Source organism: Ornithodoros turicata, chromosome 2 (genome assembly GCF_037126465.1).
Source record: "Ornithodoros turicata isolate Travis chromosome 2, ASM3712646v1, whole genome shotgun sequence".
Lineage (NCBI taxonomy): Eukaryota > Metazoa > Arthropoda > Arachnida > Ixodida > Argasidae > Ornithodoros > Ornithodoros turicata.
The window spans coordinates 92,743,622-92,769,106 of record NC_088202.1 but is presented as its reverse complement, the minus strand read 5'-3'; the positions used below and the strand labels follow the sequence as shown (position 1 = coordinate 92,769,106).

Genomic DNA, 25,485 nt, shown 5'->3' with positions numbered 1-25,485 from the left:
GTAATGAATCGTGCGATATAGACTGCTTGTATATGATAATTTGATCTGATTGCTTTCTTGATTAATGCAATGCCCATTGCAATGATTACAATTACGTTTGGTCTAGTGTATTTCAATTCTTCGTTAGCAAACCTCAAAAACTCCACCATCAATCCCAGTGGTCCTTCCGATGTTGACGTGCAAATATTTTTATAACTATTGTACATTCGGCATACAAGTTCTCGCATCTTGAATTCCATAATTTGCACCATATCTCCGAATACTACCACGTCTAGGACGTATTGAAATGCAGCGATAATTGAATCGTTTCGAGGCTCCTCCTTTTCGAAGCAGCTTTTTATCAGGTCCTCCCATGACCTATGGTAACGAGTACAAAATCCGTCTATCTCTTCAATGTATAGCAATTGTCTGTTCTGTTTTGTAGTGTGCCTCGACACTTAATTAAATCATATCGATGCTAATTTTATTTATTAAAAATTTATTATGTTATCATGTTTAGCATGTTATTAATATTCACCTGTCGTGAAAATTATGAAAGTCAATTTACAAAAAAGATGTGATGAACGAGAAAAACGCGAGCTTTAAACGCACTAGAACCCTCAATTCCCGGCTTGAGTTGTTGGAGTTAGTTTATGACTTTGACCACGACCATTGTGGGATCCCCCTACTCCCTGCGGGGCGTAACCTTGGCGAAAGTGCTGGGGAGCTCAGCTTCCCTCTCTTACTCGCTCTTTTTTTTCTTTTTTTTTTGTTTGTTAGTGGGCTCTGAATGAAAAAGATGTGTTCCTGTGATGTATCGCCCTGCTTGGTCAGAAAGTGTTTCCCTAAATTAATTACTGCTTTGAGTTTGCTTCAGATGATCGCTGGATTGATATTAATAAAAATATTCTACTAGTTGGGAAAGTATTTTTAAGTTGTGGGTGCGTTGATTTTCACTGTAGCAAACTTTTACATTAATTTGCATTTCAGATGAGTTGTTTTTTGTGGCTTCTGCGTGTAGAAATTACTATTGCAAAATTATCATAAAACGATGTAATTAAATTTGATTCTCGTTTTCGAATGAGTATTGTTTCTATCATTGAATAAATTTGACTTTCTCTTTTTGCTTCAGATATTCACTCGATTGATATTTTGTGAGTTGAGAATAATGTATGCATAATAGTTGTGTCAGATCTGAAATACATTAAAATGCAGCGTTTCTCGTTTTGGTTGAGTATTGTTTGCGCCGATAATATTTCTCATTTGCTTAGATAATGTTTCCCTAAAACCAGTTTGCACTGACATAAAAGTCTATTCTTAGATGTTTTTCTTTTTGCGTGCTATTGTTTGTTGATAGAATTCTTATTTTGTTCATGAAAATCGAATAATTCCAATGTCTATTTGCGATCAATAAAAAATTTCGTCTCTGTACACCGGTCCTACGAATATTTCCTTTTGGAGGAAAGAATGTGAAAAAGAGAGAGGGTTCCCCACCCCGTAGACTGACAACGGATGTGCGGATTCTTCTCTTTGGGCTGTATAGAGGGAGAGAGTGACCCCACCGGGCTGAAGTAGCAAAGATTGGCTGTACTGTGAAAAGCTTGTCTGTACTGCATGTGTTGGATATCTCCGTCAAATTAATGTTTATAGTGCCCGAGTAGGACGAAAATTGTATATTGTTAGGTCGCAAGGATGATTTTATGATAGTTCAAAAGCTATATTATTTCCATTTCAATTTGTAATGTTTGATAGTTTGTTTCGCTATTATTTTCCTGTGTGTTGTTTACATGTTGGCAGATGCATCGTTCAAAGCATTTCTCTGCTATTCATCCGTGCATGTTTATCGTTTTGATAGATTGTTTTTCAATTATTTTCTTTTGTGTAACTCTTGTTTGCTTTGGTGTTTGGTGCTGTTGATTGTATTTCTCATTATTTCATTGCATATACCTATTGTTTACGTGTGGATGGATGTGTGTTTCTCTGCTATTCAGTGCTAGCTCCGTGCATGTTTCTCGTTTTGATAGATTCTTTTTCAATTATTTTCCTGCATGTGTCTGTTGTTTACACGTTGGCAGATGCGCCGTTTAGAGTGTTTCTCTGCTGTTCAGTGTTAAGAGCGTGCATGTTTCTCGTTTTGATAGATTGTTCTTCAACTATTTATCCTTTGTGTACCTCTTGTTTACGTGTTGGATTGTGCATTGTTTGGGCTCTCTATTAGCTGCTTATCTTGTTTCGATATTAGTTTCCTGTCTATTGTTCACGTGTTAGCTCTGTGCTGTATTAAATTCGTCATGTTTCTCGTTTTGTTAGATTCGTTTTCAATTATTTATCCTTTGTGTACCTCTTGTTTACGTGATGGGTTTTGGTTCTCTATTAGCTGTTGATCGTATTTCTCGTTATTTCCTTGCGTGTGTGCTATTCACATCATAAGAAATTGATTAATTATGTCATGTTGGAATATTCAACTTAGCCTCCCATATTTTTTGGGATATGTATTGCATTCCTTCTGCTTTCTTTTTTTGGCTGGGTTTTTCGCCTTCACGCAGAGTTACAACATAATTCCTGCCACTATTTGACTTTACTATCCTTTGCATGTAAACGGCCTACTGCACACCTGTTGTAGCGGGAAAAAATTTGCGATTCAAGTCGGCCCAGATCGAAAAATGACGATGGAAGTCGGCCCAGGTGTGACGGTATCGTCGCCTGGATGGGCTGAGAGTGTGCATCTCCCTACTTACATGTAAACCACTCACGCGCCGCCTGAAAAATCGCGAAAGAAGTCGGCCCAGGTGGAAAAATACAGAAGGATAAGGGCGCGCACTGGTCTCCGGCTCGATGGTAGGCACTCGGACACCCCCTCACCCACCTACTTGCATGTAAACCACTCACGCATCACCTGAAAAAAATTGCGCACGAAGTCGGCCCAGTGTGAAAAATCGCCAAAGAAGTCGGCCCGGTGTTGTCAGTGTGCATGCTCCTACTTGCATGTAAATTGCCCACACCCGCATGAAAAAAATGCGAGCGAAGTCGGCCCAGGGTGCACAACCATAAGTGTACGCTCAGCTCTTCGGCCAGCTGGTAAGCACACGGACAGCCCCTCACCTGCGCGCCAGCCACCGCGCGCTGGAAAAAACAATAAAAAATCGCTAGAGAAGTCGACCCAGCTATTGTTCTTGAAGTTACATACATCCCCTATTAGAACTTTGTAATTAAAACTCCACTATGGTGCTCACGTATAATAATGTGAGACTTTTTATAATAAAACTTGTAATTTGATTGTAATCATATTGATTAAATATATAAATATTGAATATCTTCTTTGATTAAATGTGTCATAATGGAATATTAGCTGTTGTGCATGAAGTTACGTACATCCTGTCAGAACTTTGTAATTAAAACTCCGCTAGGGTGCTCACGTATAATAATGTTAGACTTCTTATAATAAAACTTTTAATTGTGATTGTAATCGTATTGATTAAAAATATCTTCTTTGATCAAAATGTGCTACTCATTCTGCTTAATTGAAAACTTGCGTCATTATCACTAATAAAAAATTGTGATACTCCTTCAATGCTATTGCATCAGATTTTTGGCTAAGTTTTTCTCCTTCATACAGAGTCATAACATAATTCCTGACACTAATGACTTTAATAAATACATTTTCACTTGTACTTTTGTGTATGACTATCCTTTGCATGTAGACCGCCTGCTGCACACCTGTTGTAGCTGGAAAAAAAATTGCGATTGAAGTCGGCACAGATTGAAAAATGACGAAAGTAGTCGGCAAAGGCTGAAAAATGTGAGCGGGTAAGCGCGCACGCAGCCCTCTGGCCACGCTCCGCCCACCACAGCAGCCCTCCACCCGAGCGCCGCCCGCCGGGCACGGGAAAAAAAATATGCGGACGAAGTCGGCCAAGGCTCAAAAATGTCGAAAGAAGTCGGCCCAGGCCGAAAAGTGTGAGAAGGTAAGCGCGCACGCAGCCCTCCCCCCGCCGATAAGCGCGCCGACAACCCTCCGCACACGCGCCGCGCGGGGAAAAATACGCGCAGGGCTCAGGGGCAGGGGTGGCAGGGTGCCGTAGTTTAACATGGCCGTAGTTTAAGTCGCATACTCAGGGTGTCGAACCGAAACGTTTTTCGTTCCGGTTTTCGTTCCGGTTACATCATAGACGATCCGGTACCGGTTCTGCTCCGGGGCAAAAAAAATAACGGTTCATACCGGTTTTTAACCGGTTCCGCTTCTGCTGGGAATATTCATCCCCACAAAAAAATCAATGTTACAAAATGTAAACCCGTTTATTCCGCATACATGGTATCTAATATTAATAGACAGCTGCGAAATTTGTAGCTCCTGGTTCATGTAGGTTACTGTCTGTTCAAATGGGCTTTCTCCTTTCTTGAAGCGCATGCTACAAACGGACTTGTTTGTCGTGATGTCATACGTAAAGTACTTTCTTGCTGGGTTGCAGCGATCGCGTCCCATCCGTACGTCTGTTGCTACTGACTAGCCAACACGCACCACCGCACGAGTACGACGCAAATCGAGGAACACCCTCTCTCACAAGCGCGCTCGACGGCTCCGTTTTATTTTCTTCGTGTCCTGTCCACAGAAGAGTTGCCACTTCGCACGGGCTTGCCCTCGCGTATACGTAAATGTGTTCAACTTAGCTGCTCTCAAACAAGGGACGCGTTGCGCGACATTACCGATAAAGAAGCCGTTATGCAGCCCCCTTGGGTCGCTGTTTAGTTGAGGAGAGTTTGGGGGGATCAAATTAAAACGAACACTACGGCACATTGCTAGAGAGTCACATGTACCTTTAAGTCTGTGTACGTGCGCGAACGATGAACCATTACAAAGGGAGCCTAAGGGTCATAGTGTACCGACATACATTCCATCGTAACCGTAACTCTCGTATAGTATCCACGACATGACTTCAGAACACACGACGTCTGTTTCATTCGCCTATCCGTAGTCCAAACCGACGAAGTTTTTTCTTGGACCGAAAACTGTTAAGTATATTTTTCGGTTTCCCTCCTGAGCGAAAAAAACGTATACGGTTTCGATTCCGTTCCGGTTCGCACCAAAATAGCGTTTTTTTTTTTCGGTTTTCGGTTCCGGTTTTGGGTTCGCTCCGACACCCTGCGTATACTACTACCAACCGTACTACTCTCAACCGTCTTTGTCAGTTTTGATTCGGCATCGCCGGAAACTTGCACATTGATTTTCTTCACGTTCTATAAAGTACACGCACTCAGAAATGTACTTAAATACTTGAGTACTTAGCACTTAAAGTACTACCTGTCACTATGTCTATACATTTTGGACCTCCACTTTTTATATCGTTCCCGCCGAGGGACAATTCTTTAACCGAGGGGGACATGTATAATTCAGATGACGTACCTGTGTCAATGAATGTCTTGTGGAAACAACGTAAGGCATAAACTAGTGATGGACGCTGCTTGAAAAATCGTTATTGCCCTAATTCTCCTCCATTAATTTATTTCCCTTCTGCTCTACGTATACCTGAATCAATACGCAGAGTACATGAGGAAACGCTAATGGTAGACGTCGCTTCTGCACGACGGTATTATACAACGGCTACATGGTTCCTTTGCTGTTTCTTGATATTCTAACCAGGCTGATGTGTAGCCCGGTCAAGCAAGCTAATGCGTTCCATTTGAATAATGCAGGGTCGTTATTCATGATTCTATGTCGCATAAGACAATACCGAGTGCAAATGTTTACTACCTGTACAGTTCGTGAACATCGCAACGACGTATGTAAACAGACAGGGTGGCTTGTCCCATAAAAAGCGTGCAAAGCGTGGTATAGCAGCTGATGCCAATGAAGCACACAGAACAGCATAGCCCTTGAAATGACAGACCGGACGCATATCAAAGCTTAAAAAATTGGGGATATATGACGGGAAAGTCGAGGAAGCAAGAGACGGAGAGGGTCACACTTGTTTCTTCTTCATGTTCAATCTTCGTTGTACACCTTTTCGCGCTGCCTCAAAGACGCTGTCACATTCTTTTTCGTGATGCTCATAGCTGCTGCGAATGTATTTCAATTAAACTTCCAGATAAATATTTATAATCGAATTTTGCAGCCAGGGCTTTCGATGCCATTATGTCACTGTGCGTGACTTCCGCTGTTTGTTTTCCCACGGAGTCAAGACACCGATTCCGCAGAAAGTTTGCTAATCCCGTTTTGTCACACAGCGAAACAGTCCTGAGTCACCTTTATCTCACTAAGACACCCTTGTGACCTCTACCACGTTGCAGCAGCTCGTGCTGTAGCTCACCATAGCATGGGTGTACCGAGGGGGGGGGGGGGGGGCAAGGGGGGCATGTCCCCCCTCCCCCCGGAACACCAAGGTCGCTTATGAAAATAGTGCACTCTTCAGTCATAGGTCGTAATGATTATTCTCAGTTGTCATGATAAGAACCCCTGAACACCCACACAGTGTGAAACGTCCGCCTCCAGAAAAAGATGTGGTAGGGGGGTGGGGGTTTGCACTCTTGCCACCCCCGTAAGTGCTTTGCCCCTCCCCCCCTTGGAAAAAACCCTGCGAACGCCCATGCACCATAGTGACATCACGCTAAAAGCGAAAACGTATGTGACCGTGCCCACGCGCTTTGCTTGCCGTGCCGTGCCGTGCCATTGAGTTTTCTTCTTTGTCTCCATTACTACGACACTCTGTTGAACGAAACTGTGCACATGGCATCTGATGCAGCTAATCTAAAAACCTGTCGACGGCTCAAGAATATCCCTTTTAGGGCTCACGGCGCCCAGATGCATGTTACGATTATAGAGAGGCAGTTGATGAAGAGACATTTGCGGTACCGGAAATAAGAAGTGAAAGCTTGAGTAAGATATTGTCACTATTTTAGCCACTCCGGAAAGATTGAATCTTGGTAAGCCAAAATGTTCAGGAGAGCATATTTTGTGAACGGCGCTAGACCCTCCTGAAGTAGAATGGCCACCCGTAGAAAGTGTTCGTAAAAGCTTTGCCTCCTTCGGGAGATTCATTACTACGAAAATTGAATGTGAAAATAATATTTTCTTATATGAGTACACCGTTACTACCATAAAAACGATATTCGGTGACTCGCAGTCACGCAGCACGCTCGCGTCACGCGCGTCTTAGTTGCCTGTGGCACGGCGACAACATTCTCAGCAGATGTTCATTTACTCTTGCATAAGTACACATTACTAACCAATAGTGCTTTCATTTGTCCACTGAGTTATAACTGAAGTCAGTGTAAAAGTTGACACCAAGATAAAAGGTTTACATCCAGTATCTAGGTATGGTTATCTTTATGATCATCACCCTATCCTCATTCCAGGATCAAGGACCATATCACAGGACTGTCAAATATACAAATGGCGCTTCTGAGGACAGTCGGTTCCTGCGTGGTAAGCCTTTTCCACCTCCTCATTTCAGTCGACCTACACTGTGCTTCACACAGCGAGTAACATTGATGTACACTCAATGTGTGTGGAAGTGTGGGTGGTCATGTAGGTGGCCAAAGTGAATCCAATTACAATTATTATTTCAACTCTTATTTCAATTGCAGAAATTATTGGCGTGTTTTCTCATCCCGTGCACACAAATGCTTCTGAGTGCCGCCGTTTTAGCAGAAGCAGAAAAGCAGGATCTAGGCAGCGCCGTGCAAGTGCAAGGTGGTAGATCCGATCGGCGTCCGTGCGTGTGCTTCGTCAATAGTGCCAGGTACGACGATACTCGGGCATTCATTTGTGTGCCATAGTGAACCACGTAGCGGACCATTATAATTTGGAATTCCAAACGCTTCATGTGCTCCGGTAGGCTTTAGATTACTTACCTTCACTGTGGTGCAATGCTACTGTACATCAGGAAACAAGCCGTGTGTTAGCCGAGACAGGTTGTTCGACATCATTATAGTGCTTGGGTTCAAATCCCGCTGCAGGTTTCATGTTCGCATTGACGACACTGTAGACGAACTGAAAACGAATGCGTAGCGTACCTACCTAGTCACGGTCAGGCACTGCTCTAACACATCGAGAAAAACATTCACAAAAGAGCACTTGGCACATAATGTTAATGAGAAAGTATATTCGTATGGCATCAGGAATATTGATGAGAAAAACGGACTTCTAACCCGACTTATGTGAGTTGGGATCCTGCCTAGTCTTAGCGACTGTGCGTCGACGCGTGTACAAGAATGCGCTGCTTCGTTAGGTCAACACAAGCGCCACCGCTATCGTACAAAAAGAGCCCCCCTTTATCTCCCTATTTCGTGGACCTACAGTAATACCAGTGATGGCCAGTAGTCAACAGTGATGGGCAGTACTTGAAGTACCAAGTACTCAAGTAGTACTTTAAGTACATTTCTGTGTACTTGTACTTTACTTTAAGTACATTTGGAATTGGGTACTTTGTACTGTACTTCAAGTACTTTTTCCGAGTACTTTCCCATCAAGTACTCAAGTACCCAAACTTGGACTGCAGACAAAAAATCACAAAAGAGTATAAAAAATGCACCCTACTAAAAGCGCTAAAATGACAGCAAGAAGACGAAAACACACCGATAGGGCTATCTCTGAGTTTTCGTCTTCTTGTCGTCATTTTTGCGCTTTTAGTGGGATGCAGTACCAAGAGTCCCAGTCTGACATTTTACCAAAAATGATTTTTCTGCTTTCAAAGAGCATATTTCTTGAAGCAGATCTATTGTTGAAAGGCTTGAATTGTTGAAAAAGTATCAACGCTTCTATGATTATGTAAAACGAATGGAACGGACACTGTAACCAGCAGCACAATGACTTGGTCCATTGTCATTTCAGTTCTCCCAGTGGAGGGTGCTATGCTTTTTTATATTGTTTCCTTCATTGGCAATTATCATTTTATATCACTTGATATGTGTGATTGCATTACATGATGAACACTCTAAAAGATACACATGCTTTCATTTTTACGTTTTACGTTTTTTAATTGGTCACATATATGCATTACATTACTGCAGATCACAGTCGTATAAAAATGAAGGCTTACATTGTGCTTCATCCTTTTTTACTTTCCTCATATTCTTTTTTTGAACATGTTGTATTTCAAAAAGCATCAAGGAATGCCCAGAAATATATAATCTATATTTGGTTGTATTTTTTCCCTTGAAATTTCCTAGCCTGTTATAGCAGAAGATTAGTACCGGAACACCACACTAGGCGGGTGATCTTGGATCAGTCAGGACATAATACTATTTTGCATAATCACAGCACAGCTGAGTGATTACCTCTCTAGACGTTACTGCAAATTATGACATCTGATGAAGTTCATATTCACGGGTTACCACTTAACCTAGGACTTTATGGCTTCAGAGCATTTGTCAAGAATACTCGCTAAAGTTTTGACAAAAAGGCAAGACATAGATACTACACAGTGAAATGCAAAGTGATACAAATTAAATTGGCAATGTACTTGATGAATACTTGAAGCACTTTGCCTAGTACTTTGTACTTTACTTGAAGTACATTTGGAATTGGGTACTTTGTACTGTACTTGAAGTACTAATGATGACAGGTACTTGGTACTTTACTTTAAGTATAATTTTGAGGTACTTTGCCCATCACTGGTAGTCAACTACATGTAGTTAAACTACTAGTTAAACTACCTGATTGTAGTTAAAAAGTAGTTAACTACTTGCAGAAATGTAGTGGCAACTACTATTTCGAGTAGTTAACTACAGTAGTTAGGTTACTGCGGCGCCAACTACTTCCGACTTTGCCGCAAGCTTCACGGGACGATTGTGCTGCCGACTTTTCCCTTGAGCTACTTGTTTGATGAGAACGGAGGTGCAGAGCAATTGTGCCGTGCATGTGTACTAAATCTTCACTTTTATCACTGCTTGTGATTCATATTTAGGTGTCCTAGAACACTATAGTATGGGATTGGTGTTGATGGACAACGTTAAGTAGTCATAGATGTAGTTAAGATACATTGCAGTCGTTAAAGAAGTAGTTTTAACTACCTCCCCTGAAAAGTAGGTGAACTACTAGTTAAACTACTCCATCGCGAAGTAGTTAGTAGTTATAGTTAAACTACTGTAGAAGTAGTTAGTGGCCATCACTGAGCAATACATCAAGCAAAATGGAAGCAATGGAGGATGCTCACATAAGCCTACGTAACAACCGACAGCCAACTTATATCCGATCGTAGAAGTGCAAGGGTGCATGCGAGTTGGTAGGTACATTGTAAAACGACGATAAAACCTGAGACACCAGACCTGAGATTGCTTCGTGACTTAATCTCTTTGTACACAGCTAAGAGTCGCCCAAACGGGTCACGCACCTTTTTCAAAACACTGGTCTCTTGGAAAAGCGGGAAACTATTGTGACAATCTTTCAAGTGTTCGACCAATTCAGAATTTCCTGAAAGGCTGTCTGCATTCCTTTTATGCTCTAAGAGCCTAATGTTTAAGCATCTACCAGACTGTCCTACTTAGCAAAAACCACATGCAAAAAGAATATAATACACAACGCTTACGGCGCACTCAACAAAGCGGGTCTTGTGTGAAATACGGCAGACTGACTTATCAGAATGAAAGGGTGTTAGAGCTTAAACGCGCAACATTTAAAAAAACAACTTGGACATCGAACTTCTTTGCAGCGGCTAGGATGTTATGAGACACAGCATGAAAATATGGAATGCAAACTCGTGCGGAAGGCTGCTCAGAACGACAAGGTTTTAGATCACCTATGCCCAGGAAACACTCTAGTAACTTTGACTGGCAGCAAGACTTATTTAGCGTAGACTGGATGAGCGAGGCTACAATGCCCGACTTTCTGAGTTTGGAATAAGAGCTGTTTACGGGAAGTAACGGCTTTCCACCAGATTTACCATGCGCCCAACAAAATAGGGGACACAACCTCAAAGAAAGATCAAGATACTGAGGCCTACCATCAACTACACGTTCAACAGAGAAAACTAACTCAGAGGATGAAGACTTCATAGCCTGTGGGGCTTGGTAAACAAGAGCGCCGTCCGTTGAAATAACTAAGATGTCATCTACATAACGCGTAACCAGACAAGGAACAGAGCCCACAGAACTCAAGAATTGGTGTACAGCACTATCAAGAACATTGAGGTAGATTTCAGATAAAATCGGAGCAACAGATGAACCAATACAAATCCCTTCAGACTGTACAAAGAGAGATTCGTTATCAGAAACAGTGGTAGAACTGAGATACAGTTCCAAAACCCGAAGAAACTCACTCAGTGACATGCCGGCAGCGGATTGAAATGATACATGTCACCAATGTCACACGATGTACTGGATCTTTCGTGGTGCTCAGCAGACATAATTCGCCACTTGTCGTGCGCTACCGATGTCAACACCTGACCACTTTCCCCTATATATTTCGCACGACAGACTGCCTCTCTCACCTACTACTGGACTAATCACTTTCACGAACTGGAGATTCTTTCGTGCCGGCCTCCAAACATCCGTGCACACCGGTATGTCCCAAGAGGCCCTCTCGCAAGCCATTCGTTGCGCCATTCAGGACGCGGTGGTCCTGTCTAGAAGGGTAACAGGTCACGTCGGCCATTCTCTAGCAATTAACCACCTTAGGGCATTACGTCGCAGAGCAGAAGGAACGGCTCGTCGAACAGGGCAATTTCCTTACATTGTAGCATACCGCCCGATGAAAGCTAAAGTTACACGAGAACTTAAGAAAGAAGACGGAAGCGTTGGCGTAGGTTTTCCCAACACCTTTCACCGTTTGGCCCACTCACAAAGATCTGAAGGACAATTCAAGCTCTGAAGGATGCACCCCCACAAAGAATCCTCTCGCGGCATTTGCTGTCGTTAAGGGTGTAGATGAAAACACGCTTGCAACAGAGTTCTCCGTCGTACTAACGACACCGGCGGCTACCTCGACGACTGCGGTACACAGCAGTTTTGTGCAGAGCTTGACGGCCGAATTCACCGAGACTGACCCCATCCACCGGAGGTTATGGACCGCGACTTCACTCTAATCGAGCTAAAGACTGCGTTGAAACTTGTGAATGTGGGCTCATCCCCGGGACCAGATAACATCACTTATGCCGCACTGCGAAACGTTGACGGCCGGTCACTCCAAGCTCTCCTTCATGTTTATAATACGTCTTGGCAACAGGGATCCCTACCATCTCACTAGAAGGAGGCGTTAGTTGTTCCCGTCCTGAAACCAGGCAACCCACCAAATGACCAGTCCTCTTTTCGCCCTGTGAGTCTGAGAAGCTGCGTGGGAAAAACTGATGGAGAGAATGGTTTTGCATCGTCTCGACTGGTGGCTCGAAAAGCAAGGTGCGTTCCCTCACGAATTGGCAGGCTTTCGTCGCCACCGAAGCTCCATGTATCTAGTTCTCGACGTCGTTTCTACAGTCTAACACGCTCGTGCACATCGGCAGATCGTTGTATCAGTTTTCCTTGACATCAAACGCGCCTATGATACCGTCTCGCACATGTGTGTGCTGCACGCCTTACGCTTTTTTGGTGTGTCTCGTCGACTCTTCAGCTGGCTCCACGATTTCCTTACGAACCGGACTGTCGCTGTCCGCACATCCCACGGCCAAAGCCCTACGCATCCTGTACATCAAGGCGTACCCCAAGGAAGCATTCTGAGTCCTACACTCTGTGGGGGGGGGGGGGGGGGGCTGTGATCAGCGCTCCCTTCTAGCCGTTCACGAGGCTTTGGTGAGAGCGACTGTGCTTCACAGCCTTCCAATCTTGCACAGGATTTCCACAACGTCATTAAATGCCCTTCGGACGCTGTTTGCCTGAAGCCTTCGTCGCTGCCTTGGCGTTCCAAGAATGGTTGAAACACGGCAAGTCCTGGCTGAAGCCGGTGAACTCCCGGTGAAGGTTCTCCGTAAGCGTGAAACGGCTCGACACTTTCTACGTTTGCGTGCGCACATTCCCCGTCACCCACACCTCAGGAAAATTCGATACCGTCCTGAAAGTGATTTCCATCGCGTAGCGCAGAGGACACGCCATGCTCTGACTGGCTTCATAGCTAAGGACGTCACACAGCAGGATGGCCCTGGTCTCTGCCTGTGCCACCCACCTTCGTACGTCTTCCGGACGTCCAGGAACGAAGAGATCAGGTTCCCCCTGAAATCCCCCAGAAAAGTTTTCTACCTCTGCCGCAGCATACTCCGATGGTGCATCTCGAAATGGCAAGTCCGCTTCGGCATTCGTCATCCCGTCCGAGGGTGCAGTGCAAGGACGTCGCCTTTCGCACCAAAACTCATCCACAGATGCGGAACTCTATGCCATACTTCCTTTCTGCAGCACATCGTTGATTTTACCCCGCGGGAATGGGTCGTGTTCACTGAACACGACATCTGCGCTGCAAGCAATTGAAAATTCTGGCATCCGAGGCTCCTAACAACATTGTCTACGAAGCAGGGCACAGGCTTGTTCTCCAATGGGGTCCAGCCCATTGCGGTGCCGAAGGGAACGAACAGGCCGACAGCGCCGCAGAAGCAGCTCTCTCGTCTCGGAGACGGACCCGTATTGCGCTGCTGATAGGAGACCGTCGTTCCGTACTTCGACGCCTCGTGACTCCAATGGACCGCTGACATTCTCCCCCCAGCCATGCTGAGCAGAGTTGACCCAGCGCTCGCTTTCCCCATGCCTCGACATACCTGTCGTCAAGGTGCCGCATTAATTCATCGAATTCGCCTCGATGTGGCTTCTACAGCGCAGTGCCGTTACCGCTTGAGGCAAGTTGAGTCTCCCCAATGCCGTCACTGCGGTGCTGTAGATGATCTAGAGCACATTCTTCTCCATTGCCCATACTACCAACCTTCCCGAACTGTACTGCTCTCCCACACCCTCTCTCACAAAATTGCTTAGTCCCTGGCCACACTGTCACATCATGACAGTTCGTCAATTTTCTTATTCCAGAGTGCGACCCTTACATTGCTCTCGCACGGTAGGGCGTGGCACGGGGTCGACTGCACGAGTAGTGCATTACTGTCGTGGAGACGAATCTGGACCCTGGGTCGGCTGTCGGCCTCCACAAGGCAACAACAACATAGCATGCATACCACGAACCAGTACGGAGATTGTATCTCAATTCATGAGCGACTACTTGGAGCAGTTAACAACTTACTTGGCCTGCGTTTTCGCACCATGCATGAAGTGTCCAGGAGGGTATTCTCCTTTAGCAGCCTGCTTCGCCTTCCGTACAAAGCCTCGCAAAAGTGAGTTTTATCGTTGTTATTTCATCTATTGAAGTATGTAACTGAGAGTTGTGAGGCTTGTGTTGTGTTTGTCTGACTGTAGCCACGTTTACATGAATACGACACAAGCGTATCGGATCCAGTTGTCGAATCCAATCCGCCCATGTAAACGGGCCAATTCTCTAGGAGGGCGTATCGTATTCAATCCGCTAAACAGAGGTGGATCGAGACTGTGGATGCGTATTCAGATAGTGTATATAAACAGGAGTTCAGCGGAGTGGAGTGGATGTAAGCGGTTCATTCTGAAGTGTGCGTGAAAATGGTGCGTAGACGCTACGCTTTTTACTTTTTACACGTTCGGTGCGAGGGTTACGGAACACCGGAAACGACAGTATTTGCGGAAGAGCGCCTCTAACTTTCCAATATGTCGCACAATGTGGCGCTGTCTTCATCATCATGGCGTCGTCATGCGCAATCTTCGGCCTGCACTCGATGCGCATCCATCGAAATGTGGCGTATCGTCTTGTTTCCGGTTTCGACTCGATTCGATACGCTCGTGTCTTATTCATGTAAACGCTGCTTATGCAAGCGGTGGAGCGACTATAGTCACACTTGCATGTGACGGTCTGCGTACACAGTACGCAAGAGACCTCAACGTGGGAAGGCGATACGTTCGTTCTTCCCAACGTATTTTTACGTGACACTTAATATAACGCGGGACGAGTAAAAAACAAATGTGTCGAATACTACTCTGTGGCGCTGTAGCACCTTCCAATGCATCTCCAGGCAGCAACCCTTCCATCTGATACAACCTCTGTTGGGCTATGGGCTCTGCTAAGCAGGCAAGAGGCTATGAATCTGAACATGCGAGCCCCTTTGGACGCTAAATTATAGACTCGGCACAATGAAGAAAGAAGGAAGTCACTGAAAAGGTTAGCCAGCTGCAGGACTCGAACCCTCATCTTCTGAATTGCCGGTCCAGGGCTCCACCAATTGAGCTAAGCTAACACGCCTCTCCAGTGACTCCCAAGGTTGCGTCATCTGAAGGGACAAACCACGCCCACTCACTCTTACATGTTTTCTCACTCACACGCACATTCATACGACGGGACCACGCAAGCGGCATCTGTTGAACACGATGGAAATTGGTGTACTGAGGCTGGAACACAGAAGAAAGGACAAACAAACAAATCCTCGACTGCCTAAGAACAATGAATTGTTCTTATGCACTTGTGGATTTCTGTGTTTCTGTGTCCCAGCCTCAGAACAATTTCCATCGTGTTGGATTCAGTAGTTTTGAACGTCGCAAACGTCATGTAGTGCGCAGGAATGTACTTTGGTGGGCCATGCCAATGTGCGAGACCTAGATTAGTGTCCCGATAATCTCCTGCTGAAAGCTGTCCATTATCAGGTGCCTAGTGAGTGGTAATCACCTTGTTGATCGTAGTTTGTTCAATCACGGTTAACGGTTAATCGCCTTGTTAACCTTGTTTTTCCAGAGATTAATTTCAGAAGCGTAGAAGAGTCTCCGTTCCTCATCGGTGTCAAATGGCAAGGCTTCTCCAAGAAGCTTCACGGGAAGACTGCCAGTCTGCTCGTATTAATTTGTTGGTCAGAGCGGTCGTGTGATTTTCAGTGCGCTGAAGATCACGTTGACACTCGAGCGGGCGTCTACATGGTGCCCTCCAATCTCTTAAGGTTCAGCGTCTTTATCGGGGTGTACACATCCAGAAAACTGTTTTCCAGCTTCTTCGACAGCAAGAAAATCGGTAGGTCCGTTAGTCTAAGTACAATTCAATTGTTCGTTAAATGCGTTGATTTCGGTGCGTTAAAGGGACCATGAAGTGATTTCGGGAATTCTGAGTACTCTGCCGGAAACGGTTCTCAAGATCCCTCACTATCATAAACACATCGACTTTTAACCGTATTCAGTACACCGGGGGCGCAGTTACCACGCGAATATTGCGAGGCGGATACATCCCTTAGAAGCGGGCTTACGTCATCGACATCCAGTCTTCTCAGTCAATTGTGGACGACAGGAAGCACACACCCCGCGGGACCACGTAGGTGCATGGATGCAGTTCAGACAACAAACGACGCTGTCGTGTGTGTCTGCCGTCGAATTCAGTAGAAATATTGCGAAACGCGAATTGTCAGCGATGGGGGAAGCGATTATGCGACGCACACAGCGTCTACGAATTGTTCCGTATGCAGCAGCTCCCAAAAAGCCACCGACAGATACATTTTCTGACGAAGAAGCAGCTCAGAGGAAAATGTGCTCCGGTAACCGCACTGATCAGTAGGTACCACGACCTACTAGATTATAGCGATCATGTCATAGGCACCCCTTCCCCGCGCTGCATTTGGGCGCTAGCTGTGGCGCTACCCATCGGCCCGGTTATTGCTTCTCAATTTCAGCAATACTTTGTACTTCAGCTTACCTTAGCATTTTTGTACAAGCGGTGGATGTCCCACGAGAGATGCTTCATTCTAAAGTTCATCACGTTCATCATCTACGCGTTTTCATAGGAGCTGTTGCTGTCGTCTGCTACGGTAGTCGTACGTCCGCTTGTGCGCGTTCAAAATTCACATTTCCATTGTCCAACCATGATGTAGGTCTCGCGGGTCAATGAGTTGCGCCCCTAGCGGATCGTGCGGACGGGCTCCTTATAGGGGTTGCCGATTATGACATGGTAATCTAGTAGGTCGTGGGGTATCCATACCAACAATCAACGGCTACATTACACTTCCGGTTGGCTACTGTGTCAACCATTAGATACGATCTTAGCTCCAGGTCAAATTAAAACATGTTTTATGATGAAGTTTGCAAGCTTGCTTGGAAAATTTGCAATTTACTCGCAAAAGACCGTCCGCCAGTCTGGAGCATCCCCTGTATTTGACGCACCAGCCAGTTTGCCTCGCAGGCGTGTCGCAGCAGCCGCCGTTCACGGCCGTGGTTAACATAGGATATTTTCGCTATTTCAACGATTTTCAACTTCATATTTCACAGGGTGAATGCTTTATTATCGAGAAACAAATTGGAAATGGTCGTATCAAATCCTTTCAAAATATCATCAAATATCAAATATCCTTTCATGGTCCTCTTAAGACGTGTCCTATTGTCGTTGTAGAGCCAAATCCTCCGTGTCACGTCATGGTCCGACCTTACGGGGCTTCATCGGTGAAACTAACGTGGAAAGTGTTTGGGCATATGTATGACGGCTTCCAAGTGTCCTGGTGTCCCTGGGTAGGCACCTGCTTCGCGGCGGTTTTGCCAGCTAATCAGACCTTCGTCGTCATCGGAGATGTTTCACCATTCCGAAAGTAGGCATTCAGTGCTTTCATTCTGCAAGTGCTCAAGAGATCGTGGAAAATGTGCGCGTGCACACAAAATAACACGGCGATGGGCCGTTGCAAAAAATGTCTATACTATTTGGCCCACACTGTCGAAATGCGCTTGATGCCTCTGCTTTTCTTTAATACGGCGTTGCAATAAGTCGATAGCGATTTTGGATAGCGATAGACTACCACTACATAAAGTGGTGACGCCATGTGTCTCGTATGACGGTTGTGTAGCGAAAATGACGCTCTGTTATCATTGCTTAGATTCTACTACAACGTTCAGACGTTCCGTGGGAATTCCTCGAATGTAACCTACAGTGAACCAGTAACAGCGCACTGGAAAGCTCGAACTAACTTCGGTAAGTGACAAGCTCAGCGCTTGAGTCAACCTGTAAGCTGCCACCAGTGGGAACTGACGATCAATTGCCATGTCTAGAGGTCGCCATGTACTTGAAGATGCTCGTGGAATTCCTTATGGCTGCCGTGTTTGCTGGAGGTGCAGCTATTCTGTTGGGATTTATTCTGGTGAGTAGCCTTCTGCTCGCTCAGCTATTCTTTCTCTGTTGAAAACAGTGTTGTATCGTGTGATATTCATCCAGGACCCGAAAGTATGGAAAGTTTATTTTGTAAAATATGTCGCACGCCTCTTCGCTACAGATTGGCATGCATTAAGGAAGAGTGTAGACGAAATAACTACAACGAAAGTGTTATGGCCTCGTCTCGCTATAGAGAAGTGGACAGTGTCCCAACTAACGAGCACAAAGATTTAAAAGAAGGCTGAGCGCTGTACGCCAATGAAAGCATCTGAATGTTAGCAGTTGTGCATTAGTCATTTACTGTTGTCTAGTTAATTAGATAAGAATAATTAGCTAACTTATACCTTATTCCCTAACCCGAGCTAAGACAAATGGCAACGTTTCAAGTCCCAGCCTACCAAAACGGTTTGCACATACCGTCGCGCAACGTTTCGAGCACACCATCTTAAAGAATAATGATAACGAATGTCTTGTTCAGTTCAGCGTCGGTCCCAAGATGCCAAGTGGAAAGTTGCAAAGCGCTCTGAGAAACACCCAACGCCCGCCGCGATTGGGCACGCGCGGTGTCACGTGGTATATTTGTATTTCGCGGGCTCTCGTTTTAGACAAAAAGGAAAAACACGCCTTTTCGCCACAAAGCGCGACGAAGTGCTAGTAGGTGTCGTAGTGATAGCGATACTTGTATCTTCTTCCCGTAATGCGGCGCAATGTTATCAAGGTTGTGTTCACCACGCACACTAGGGATGGGCCAGCCGAATCTGCGTATCCTCGAGTCCTGGGCAGGGATCCGAGATTCGGGAATCCTAATCCCAGTTCCCAAAACGTTTGTTTGTTCCTTTTTAAAATTGGCGCCTCCGAAGTCCGCCGAAAGCCTGGTTGGCCGGCTGGCCCTGGGCCCATTAATTTAAAACTTTCAGCTGTGTGTTCTTGTTTGTTTATTTTCATTGCTCTGGACTGAAAGAGTTCAGAAAGGCAGGAACTCTTGCACTACAAGTTTAAAAGTGACATGGTTTTGCTTTTGATTGTTCCTTAGCTTTATGGTAAGAATTCAGACTCGAGAATTTATGTATTTCCTGTAGTCGAAGAACAACATGTTAAATAAATTAATGTTTAATTTGTTTTTCATCAAATATAAATATCAAATTCTGCGTCAAAACACTTTTCAATAGAAGTGCGTGTTTCTTTTTTATTCTTTTTTTTTTTTTTTGCTGTTGTTGTCTTTTTAAGTTCTTTTTAAAGAAAGGATTCGAAAGACTCGAGAGTCGTAAGATTCGTAGATTCGCAGAACCTTCCTTGGATTCGTCCCATCTCTAGTTTTCACACTTGCTTTATTTTAGAGATGAAACGAATCCAGAATTTTTCGAATCCTTTCTTTAAAAAAGTTTAATACGCCAGGAAAAAAATACTTCTACTGAAAAGCGTTTTGAAGCAAGATTTGATATCTTTGTCGAATGAAAAACAAACTAAATAATATTACACTTTCAGGGGAAAACATACCCGTATACTTCTTAAATGTAATTTAGTTAACACGTTGTTCATGGACTACAGAAAATACAAACTCTCGAGTCTGAATTTTCTCCAGAAAACAAAGTAATAATCAAAAGCACAACCATGTTAGTTTTAAACTCCTGATGTCAGAGTTCCTCCCTGAACTCCTTCACTCCAGCAACGTAAATAAACAAACGAGAAAACAAACGCCGGCCAATCAGGCTCTCGGCGGACTCCGCAGGCGCCAATTTTAAAAAGAAACAGATAAACGTGGTAAGCGGATTCGAAAGATTCGATTCGCCGTTTTGGTCACAGGGATTCGGATTCCCGAATCTCGAATCCATGCATAGGATCCGAGGATTCGAGGATTCGCGGATTCGCTTTGCCCATCTCTACTTTATTCAAACAGCGACAAATAGACATTTATATAAGTAAAGTGTGTCGCGAATGCGAGTCATCGCAGCTCCGCGGAAATGTTCTTGGCGAGGACTAGGTCAATGCACGTCGGACAATACACACAGGCATAATTGAGAAGCGAGAAAGCTGCAAAACCACTTGTTCTCTTGGTCACTGATGTTCACGTTAAGTCTCCGGTGATTACGATAAGTAGACTCATAGACTCAATGCACGAAATGGTTGTAGCATAAATTCTGTGACGCTCGCTTGTGAGGTTCGGGGCGATATGTAGACGACGGCGACGATGCTATCGTTCGCACGGCCACAGCTTATCTCCCACTCCCTGCGCTGCGATTAACTACCGCGCCGGCCAATGGCAGTGCCGCAGGTGGTTAAATGCAATTTGTGTGTGATGTCATTAGTGGCGCCCACCGTACCGTATGTTGTGAAGTCATAGCAAGATACGTCATTTCGTTTCTGCTACATATCGGTCGCCATGAGCAACTATCAACGCCGCAAAACCTTCCTGATACAGCATGTCGCTGTAAAAATAAGCGTCCCTTGCTTATGCAAAGCGTACCTTGTTGAAAGCGCCTCGGTCGGGTGTTTCCCAAGACACTCAACTTACCAATCGAGACCTTGGCGGTTAAGCTCATACAAAACTTAGCTAATTAGTCGTCGAAAAGGGGAACAAAAAAACACTGTCAAGGAGCCAGCGCTCCTAACCGTTTTTCATGTTACGTGTCTAATTAGTCGTATATAAATAATTAGACACAACAAAAAATGCTGATACGATACACGAGTGGCTTACAACATTCAGTGAGTTTCGTTCATGTAGAGCGCTCTGTCTTTTATAAATGTTAATATACATCCATCGGGACATCTTGCATATCTGGCGCCAACCTGAGAAAGGCACCGAGCCTCACGTGGCGTCCAGTATACATAATATTTCGTGACTTTACGTCGCGAGGCAACTATGATCATTAGCATTGAGAGATTCAGTGCATAAACCGATTTAAGTGACTTACCGATTTAATACTTTACCGAGAGCAAACCTACTTTACCGATTTAATTTACATACCAATTTAATCTACTGGTCGTGTATATCTCAGATAATTTACTGTTTGTCAACTAGCAAGCCAGCATAGCGTACTGAGTGCAAACAAACATTAAAGGAAGAAGGCACAACCTAAACCTCACAACCTCCAGTTGCATATTTCTTCAAAGTTGGTGAAAAGGAACAAGAAACGGGAAGCGAATGCACACGTGGAATGCGCTGGGTATGGGTCCGAGTCCCATAGTGAATGCCCTTTCATCAACTGCCCCTGCATGACACTTTATTGGCTGTCAAAAAGCTACAGAAGTCCTGGTTATCCTATAGTCCTTTGTTCCCCAAATCCTGCTCGTGTTCCCTTTGCATTATCAGAAGATAGGCAAGACAAAATTATGAGGAAGTCGACGCATTAGACAAGTACCTGACAAAAATTAGTCCACCAATGAAGAGTTCCGACATTTCTACACCCGCGACTACTTCCTCAGGGCAAACTCCACTCCAGACGGAGTCGCCATGCTAGTGCCCTGCAATCGGCCCTGTCTGAGGCGTGAGGAGCACTAGTTGCGCAAGATTGACACAGTTCCCTAGGTTAAGTAGAACTGGACTAATAGCTGGCGTGGTGAAGTGTCCCATTGCCGGCACGAATGTCATTGGAAGGCAGTAGCGTGTGCTGCCTCCTAGCAGTTGCAGTTGGAATTAGAAAAGAAAAACATGGAGATGGTGGCTCCTACAAAACTCGCAGATTCCTGTTGTAACAGATCTCTTCGTCTCTTTTTTCTTTTCGCATAGGTAGTCCGAGATCAGCATGCTGACGGAGCGAACGATGGTGACGTAGACGCATCCCAGAGGGGCGACCACCGACGGGTGTTCCGCCACCGTCAACCACGACCCAGACGTGTCTGCTCCAGAGGCGACAGCTGATGATTTCCAGCAGACATACAAAAATATCTTCTTTCGATGTTGTCTACTACGGGGTTTTCGTGTATTCAACATGATCTATACGTACTTCCTACAATATGTTTCCCCGACAATTCTTACTTTCGTATCGTTCTGCAAGCGTCCGTGGCGCATCCCTGACTGCACGCCAAATGTGCCATCCTTATATGGCTGTGTCGCGCACAGACAGCGCAACAGTTTTGACGGTGTATTAGAATTTTTGTGGTGTATGAATGTGAATGAATGAATGGCGTATAGAATTTTTGCAAGCGCCGTTCCTTCACATCACTAGGGTCGTATGTCGTCTAACTCCACATTGATGTATGGCTGCGTGTCTCTGAGACACCAGTTCTCTGCGGATACAGATAACGGTCCTGTCAGTAAAATTACGGCTAATCTCGCATGAACTACACAATTAACGGTGTAACAGAGAAAGTATTGTTCAGCAAGCCGATGTGGGGAGAGAGGGCAACAAGCTATATAGCTTGCAGTCCAGCAGCATGGACGCCAAACCACAAGGACAGCTACCAGCGTCATGGCCGAGTGGGCAAAAACATCCACGCTGTGGTTGATAGTGGTGGGACTGGGAGGTGGTGAGTTCGAATCCTACCACCGGCTCTACTGACTGAGGTTTTCTGAGTTTTCCGGCAGACGTTAGATTAATATGGGCACAGTTCCCCCTGAAGTTTTCCCATGACGCATACAAACCTTGTCACCCACTCGTTCCTGCTGCCTTCTCTCCATTTGTTCATGTATCTGTTCCCCGTCCATACCCGCAGTTGCTACGCGGCGCTAATACACAATTAAAACAAACAAGCACGGGTAGCAGCATAGCTCGTGATGCGACAGAACTTGAGGGTGCACCAGACCCAAGAGAGTACGCAATGGTAGGGAGAATAAAGAATGTTGGGGAAGCTAACGAGGTAGTCTATGTCGCAGATAGCCCCACCTTCTTCAGAACAAAAGCGATATAGGGTAACTCAAGCCATTTTAGGTTTTTCCTCCTGATTTAATATTCCTGATTTAAGCTTAGAGGGTAGCGTCGCCCACCTTGGGTTTCAGTTGGGTTTCTACCGGATTCCATAAAGTGGGCAAGACTGCAGCCCAGCTTAAAAGAAAGCGTAGAAGCACTCAATTTTTTCATGTTTGAGAGTACACTAATCATCGTTCTATCGCATCCGGAAACGTGGGTACGAAACCCTTACCGAATTCCAAGTTTCTTACCCGGAACCCTCTCTCTGGGACCGCGAAAGCCCCAGCAGCAACGACATCAATGTGACGTAAGCCGGGGTCTGACTGAAGAATCAGAGGGAAGTGCACGCTCGAGTGGCTTTGGCGACGATTGCCTCCGAGACCGTCTGCTTAGTTCGTGTCGTCAATAAGAATTTCTTATTTCATCGAAAACTTGCTGAAGTGTGCGTACTAGCGAGATTGTGACATATCGAGGAGTATAGGAACTCGGTGTTAATGTTCCTGGCTGCAGGGCTGAGATAGTTGCCGTGCGGCTCGTTCGGAACATCTGCACATCTATCACCGGCATGGTGAAGTGGTAACGCATCTGTAGAGTACGGGTCGTCGTCCACTACGTTGCTGCTTTCGTAAAAATCGATTGAAAGCGACGCGATGTCACTTTCTGTTTCCGACATGATTGGAGCACAGAGATCCCCGGCATCCCCGGTCCTTCCAGACACCCCCTGGTCAGCTGTGCCGAGGCGCATTCTCATTGGTTCGGTCCACATTGTTCCGGGTGACGTTTTCGGGATTTTCCTGAGAGGGAATTTCGCAATGCTCTCAACGTCGTGCGTCTGCCCTCATGATGTATTAGATCAGATTGCTCAAAAACTACGCCACTAATTCGCGTGGGGCTTTTTTTTTTCGGATAATCGTTACTTATTCAAGACAAACAGCAGCCGAATGTTAAAACAGCGCCATGGTACAGGGTCAATAGCACATGCTAGCAGAGAATCCTACAACACGTAGTTAAAAAACACAACTAATAAAGAAAGTAAAATATTAAGCAATATTTAAATGTTTTGATGTGGCAAGTACATGCTGCCTTAACTTTGTGACAACACAATTACTATTTTTCACGTCGAGCGGTATTTCCACAATCTCGTACCAAAGCACACAGCTAAACGGGTGCCATATAAATTATTTGGCCAATGCAAAAGGAAAGTCGTTTACATGCACTTAGTGGCGACATCCTGTCCCGCAGAAGTGGCAATCGTGAAGCAATATGACCCCAACGTGTTGCTTTCAAGTAGACGACACAGAAGTGCAGGTGTAGTTCAAAAAACCAAGCGCTTCCCACCACGAAAGCTGGCCCCACCACATTGACTACTTGAGCGTAAAGGCATTGAAGACTTTCACCATCCTTCATCGATGCTGTAGTCCTCGAACTGTTATGCGCAGGACTTCTCTGTGATACATTTATAAAGAGTACGTCCGTCCTATATCAGAGTTTGGCTGTGTCCTCTTCTCCTCTCTACCTGAGTGGCGCACAGTAAACAAGCTATACCTCTTAGAGAGACGAGGCCTGCAACTCTGCTTAGGTCTTTCCAAATACGCGGCAAACGATGCGCTTCTCTATGAGGCCCGTTTACCCTACAGAAAGAACGGCTTCCGTTGCTCACTATATGCTGTTTCCTATCGCAAAGACAGCATTCCACCGAGGACTCACCTTTAACGAAACCGCTGACACCCTCGCTAAAATGTCTGCGAGATATTTGATCTCCTCCCTGTTCTTGGGGATACTTCTGTCCAGGTATGGACGACTCAGAAGCCTGTCCCGAGCAGCACCCCCCTCCCCCCCCCCCCCCCCCGCACGACACCCTTATGGACATTTCACCTTCTCGTGGAAACCTAACCACTGCAGCTCAAGACACACAGAAGTCTGGTTGACGCGAGTCCGATGCCTGGCGTTACCCTTGAATTTTTACCTCCACCGTGCGACTTGTCTCCGCCAGTAGTATATATGTACGCCTCTGCGTTTATTGGGAGCCCCCGTCTGTTTGGCTTCACTGCTATCCCTCGGAGCATCTCATACCGCGCTGTGAAATATGTCTGTGGCAGCAGAACTCGTATCATATATCATTCTCTCGAACCGATTTTGGTTCGACCCCGGCCAAGGCGGTAGCAACGTGGGGGAGGTAAACATTGCAAGCACCGTGTGTCGGAGATTTCCGGCGCACGTCAAAGAACCCCGGGTGGTCAAAATTATCCGCAGTCCTACCCTGCGGCACGTGCAACATGTCGCCACACTGCGCAGACAAACCTTACGTCTAACATCACGGTACCGTAACCATTACCATTAACCGATTTTAAACGACTTCTCCATCCTCTCTCACTCATACCCTTACACAGTCCCAATTGCACATATACTCTGCACTCACATCCGTCCTGTATACGTCAATTGACACCTGTGTTCACGCTATTATGGCCTTTACATGTGATCACGGCCACATACACGTACTTCCATTCAATCGTTCTGGCCAATCTCCCTTAGTGACTCACGGCCATCTTTTGAGATAAAGAAGAAGACGCG

At 45.4% G+C, this 25,485-nt stretch overlaps 1 protein-coding gene across 2 annotated transcripts; it reads left to right on the top strand.

Annotated features, from left to right (window-relative positions):
• The first annotated feature begins 6,683 nt into the window (after window positions 1-6,683).
• LOC135383846 (uncharacterized) lies at window positions 6,684-22,159 on the top strand. Of its 2 annotated transcripts, none has more exons than XM_064613148.1 (9): window positions 6,684-6,850; window positions 7,330-7,399; window positions 7,561-7,715; window positions 13,912-14,210; window positions 15,689-15,958; window positions 17,321-17,513; window positions 17,796-17,890; window positions 17,968-18,056; window positions 21,795-22,159. In XM_064613148.1, exons 2-9 carry the CDS (start codon window positions 7,367-7,369, stop codon window positions 21,924-21,926), a joined length of 1,266 nt encoding a protein of 421 aa, XP_064469218.1. In that variant the 5' UTR covers window positions 6,684-6,850; window positions 7,330-7,366; the 3' UTR covers window positions 21,927-22,159. The 2 variants fall into 2 exon arrangements, with proteins under 2 accessions (XP_064469218.1, XP_064469217.1); XM_064613147.1 differs by lacking the exon at window positions 6,684-6,850 and adding an exon at window positions 7,107-7,269.
• The last annotated feature ends 3,326 nt before the right edge of the window (window positions 22,160-25,485 follow it).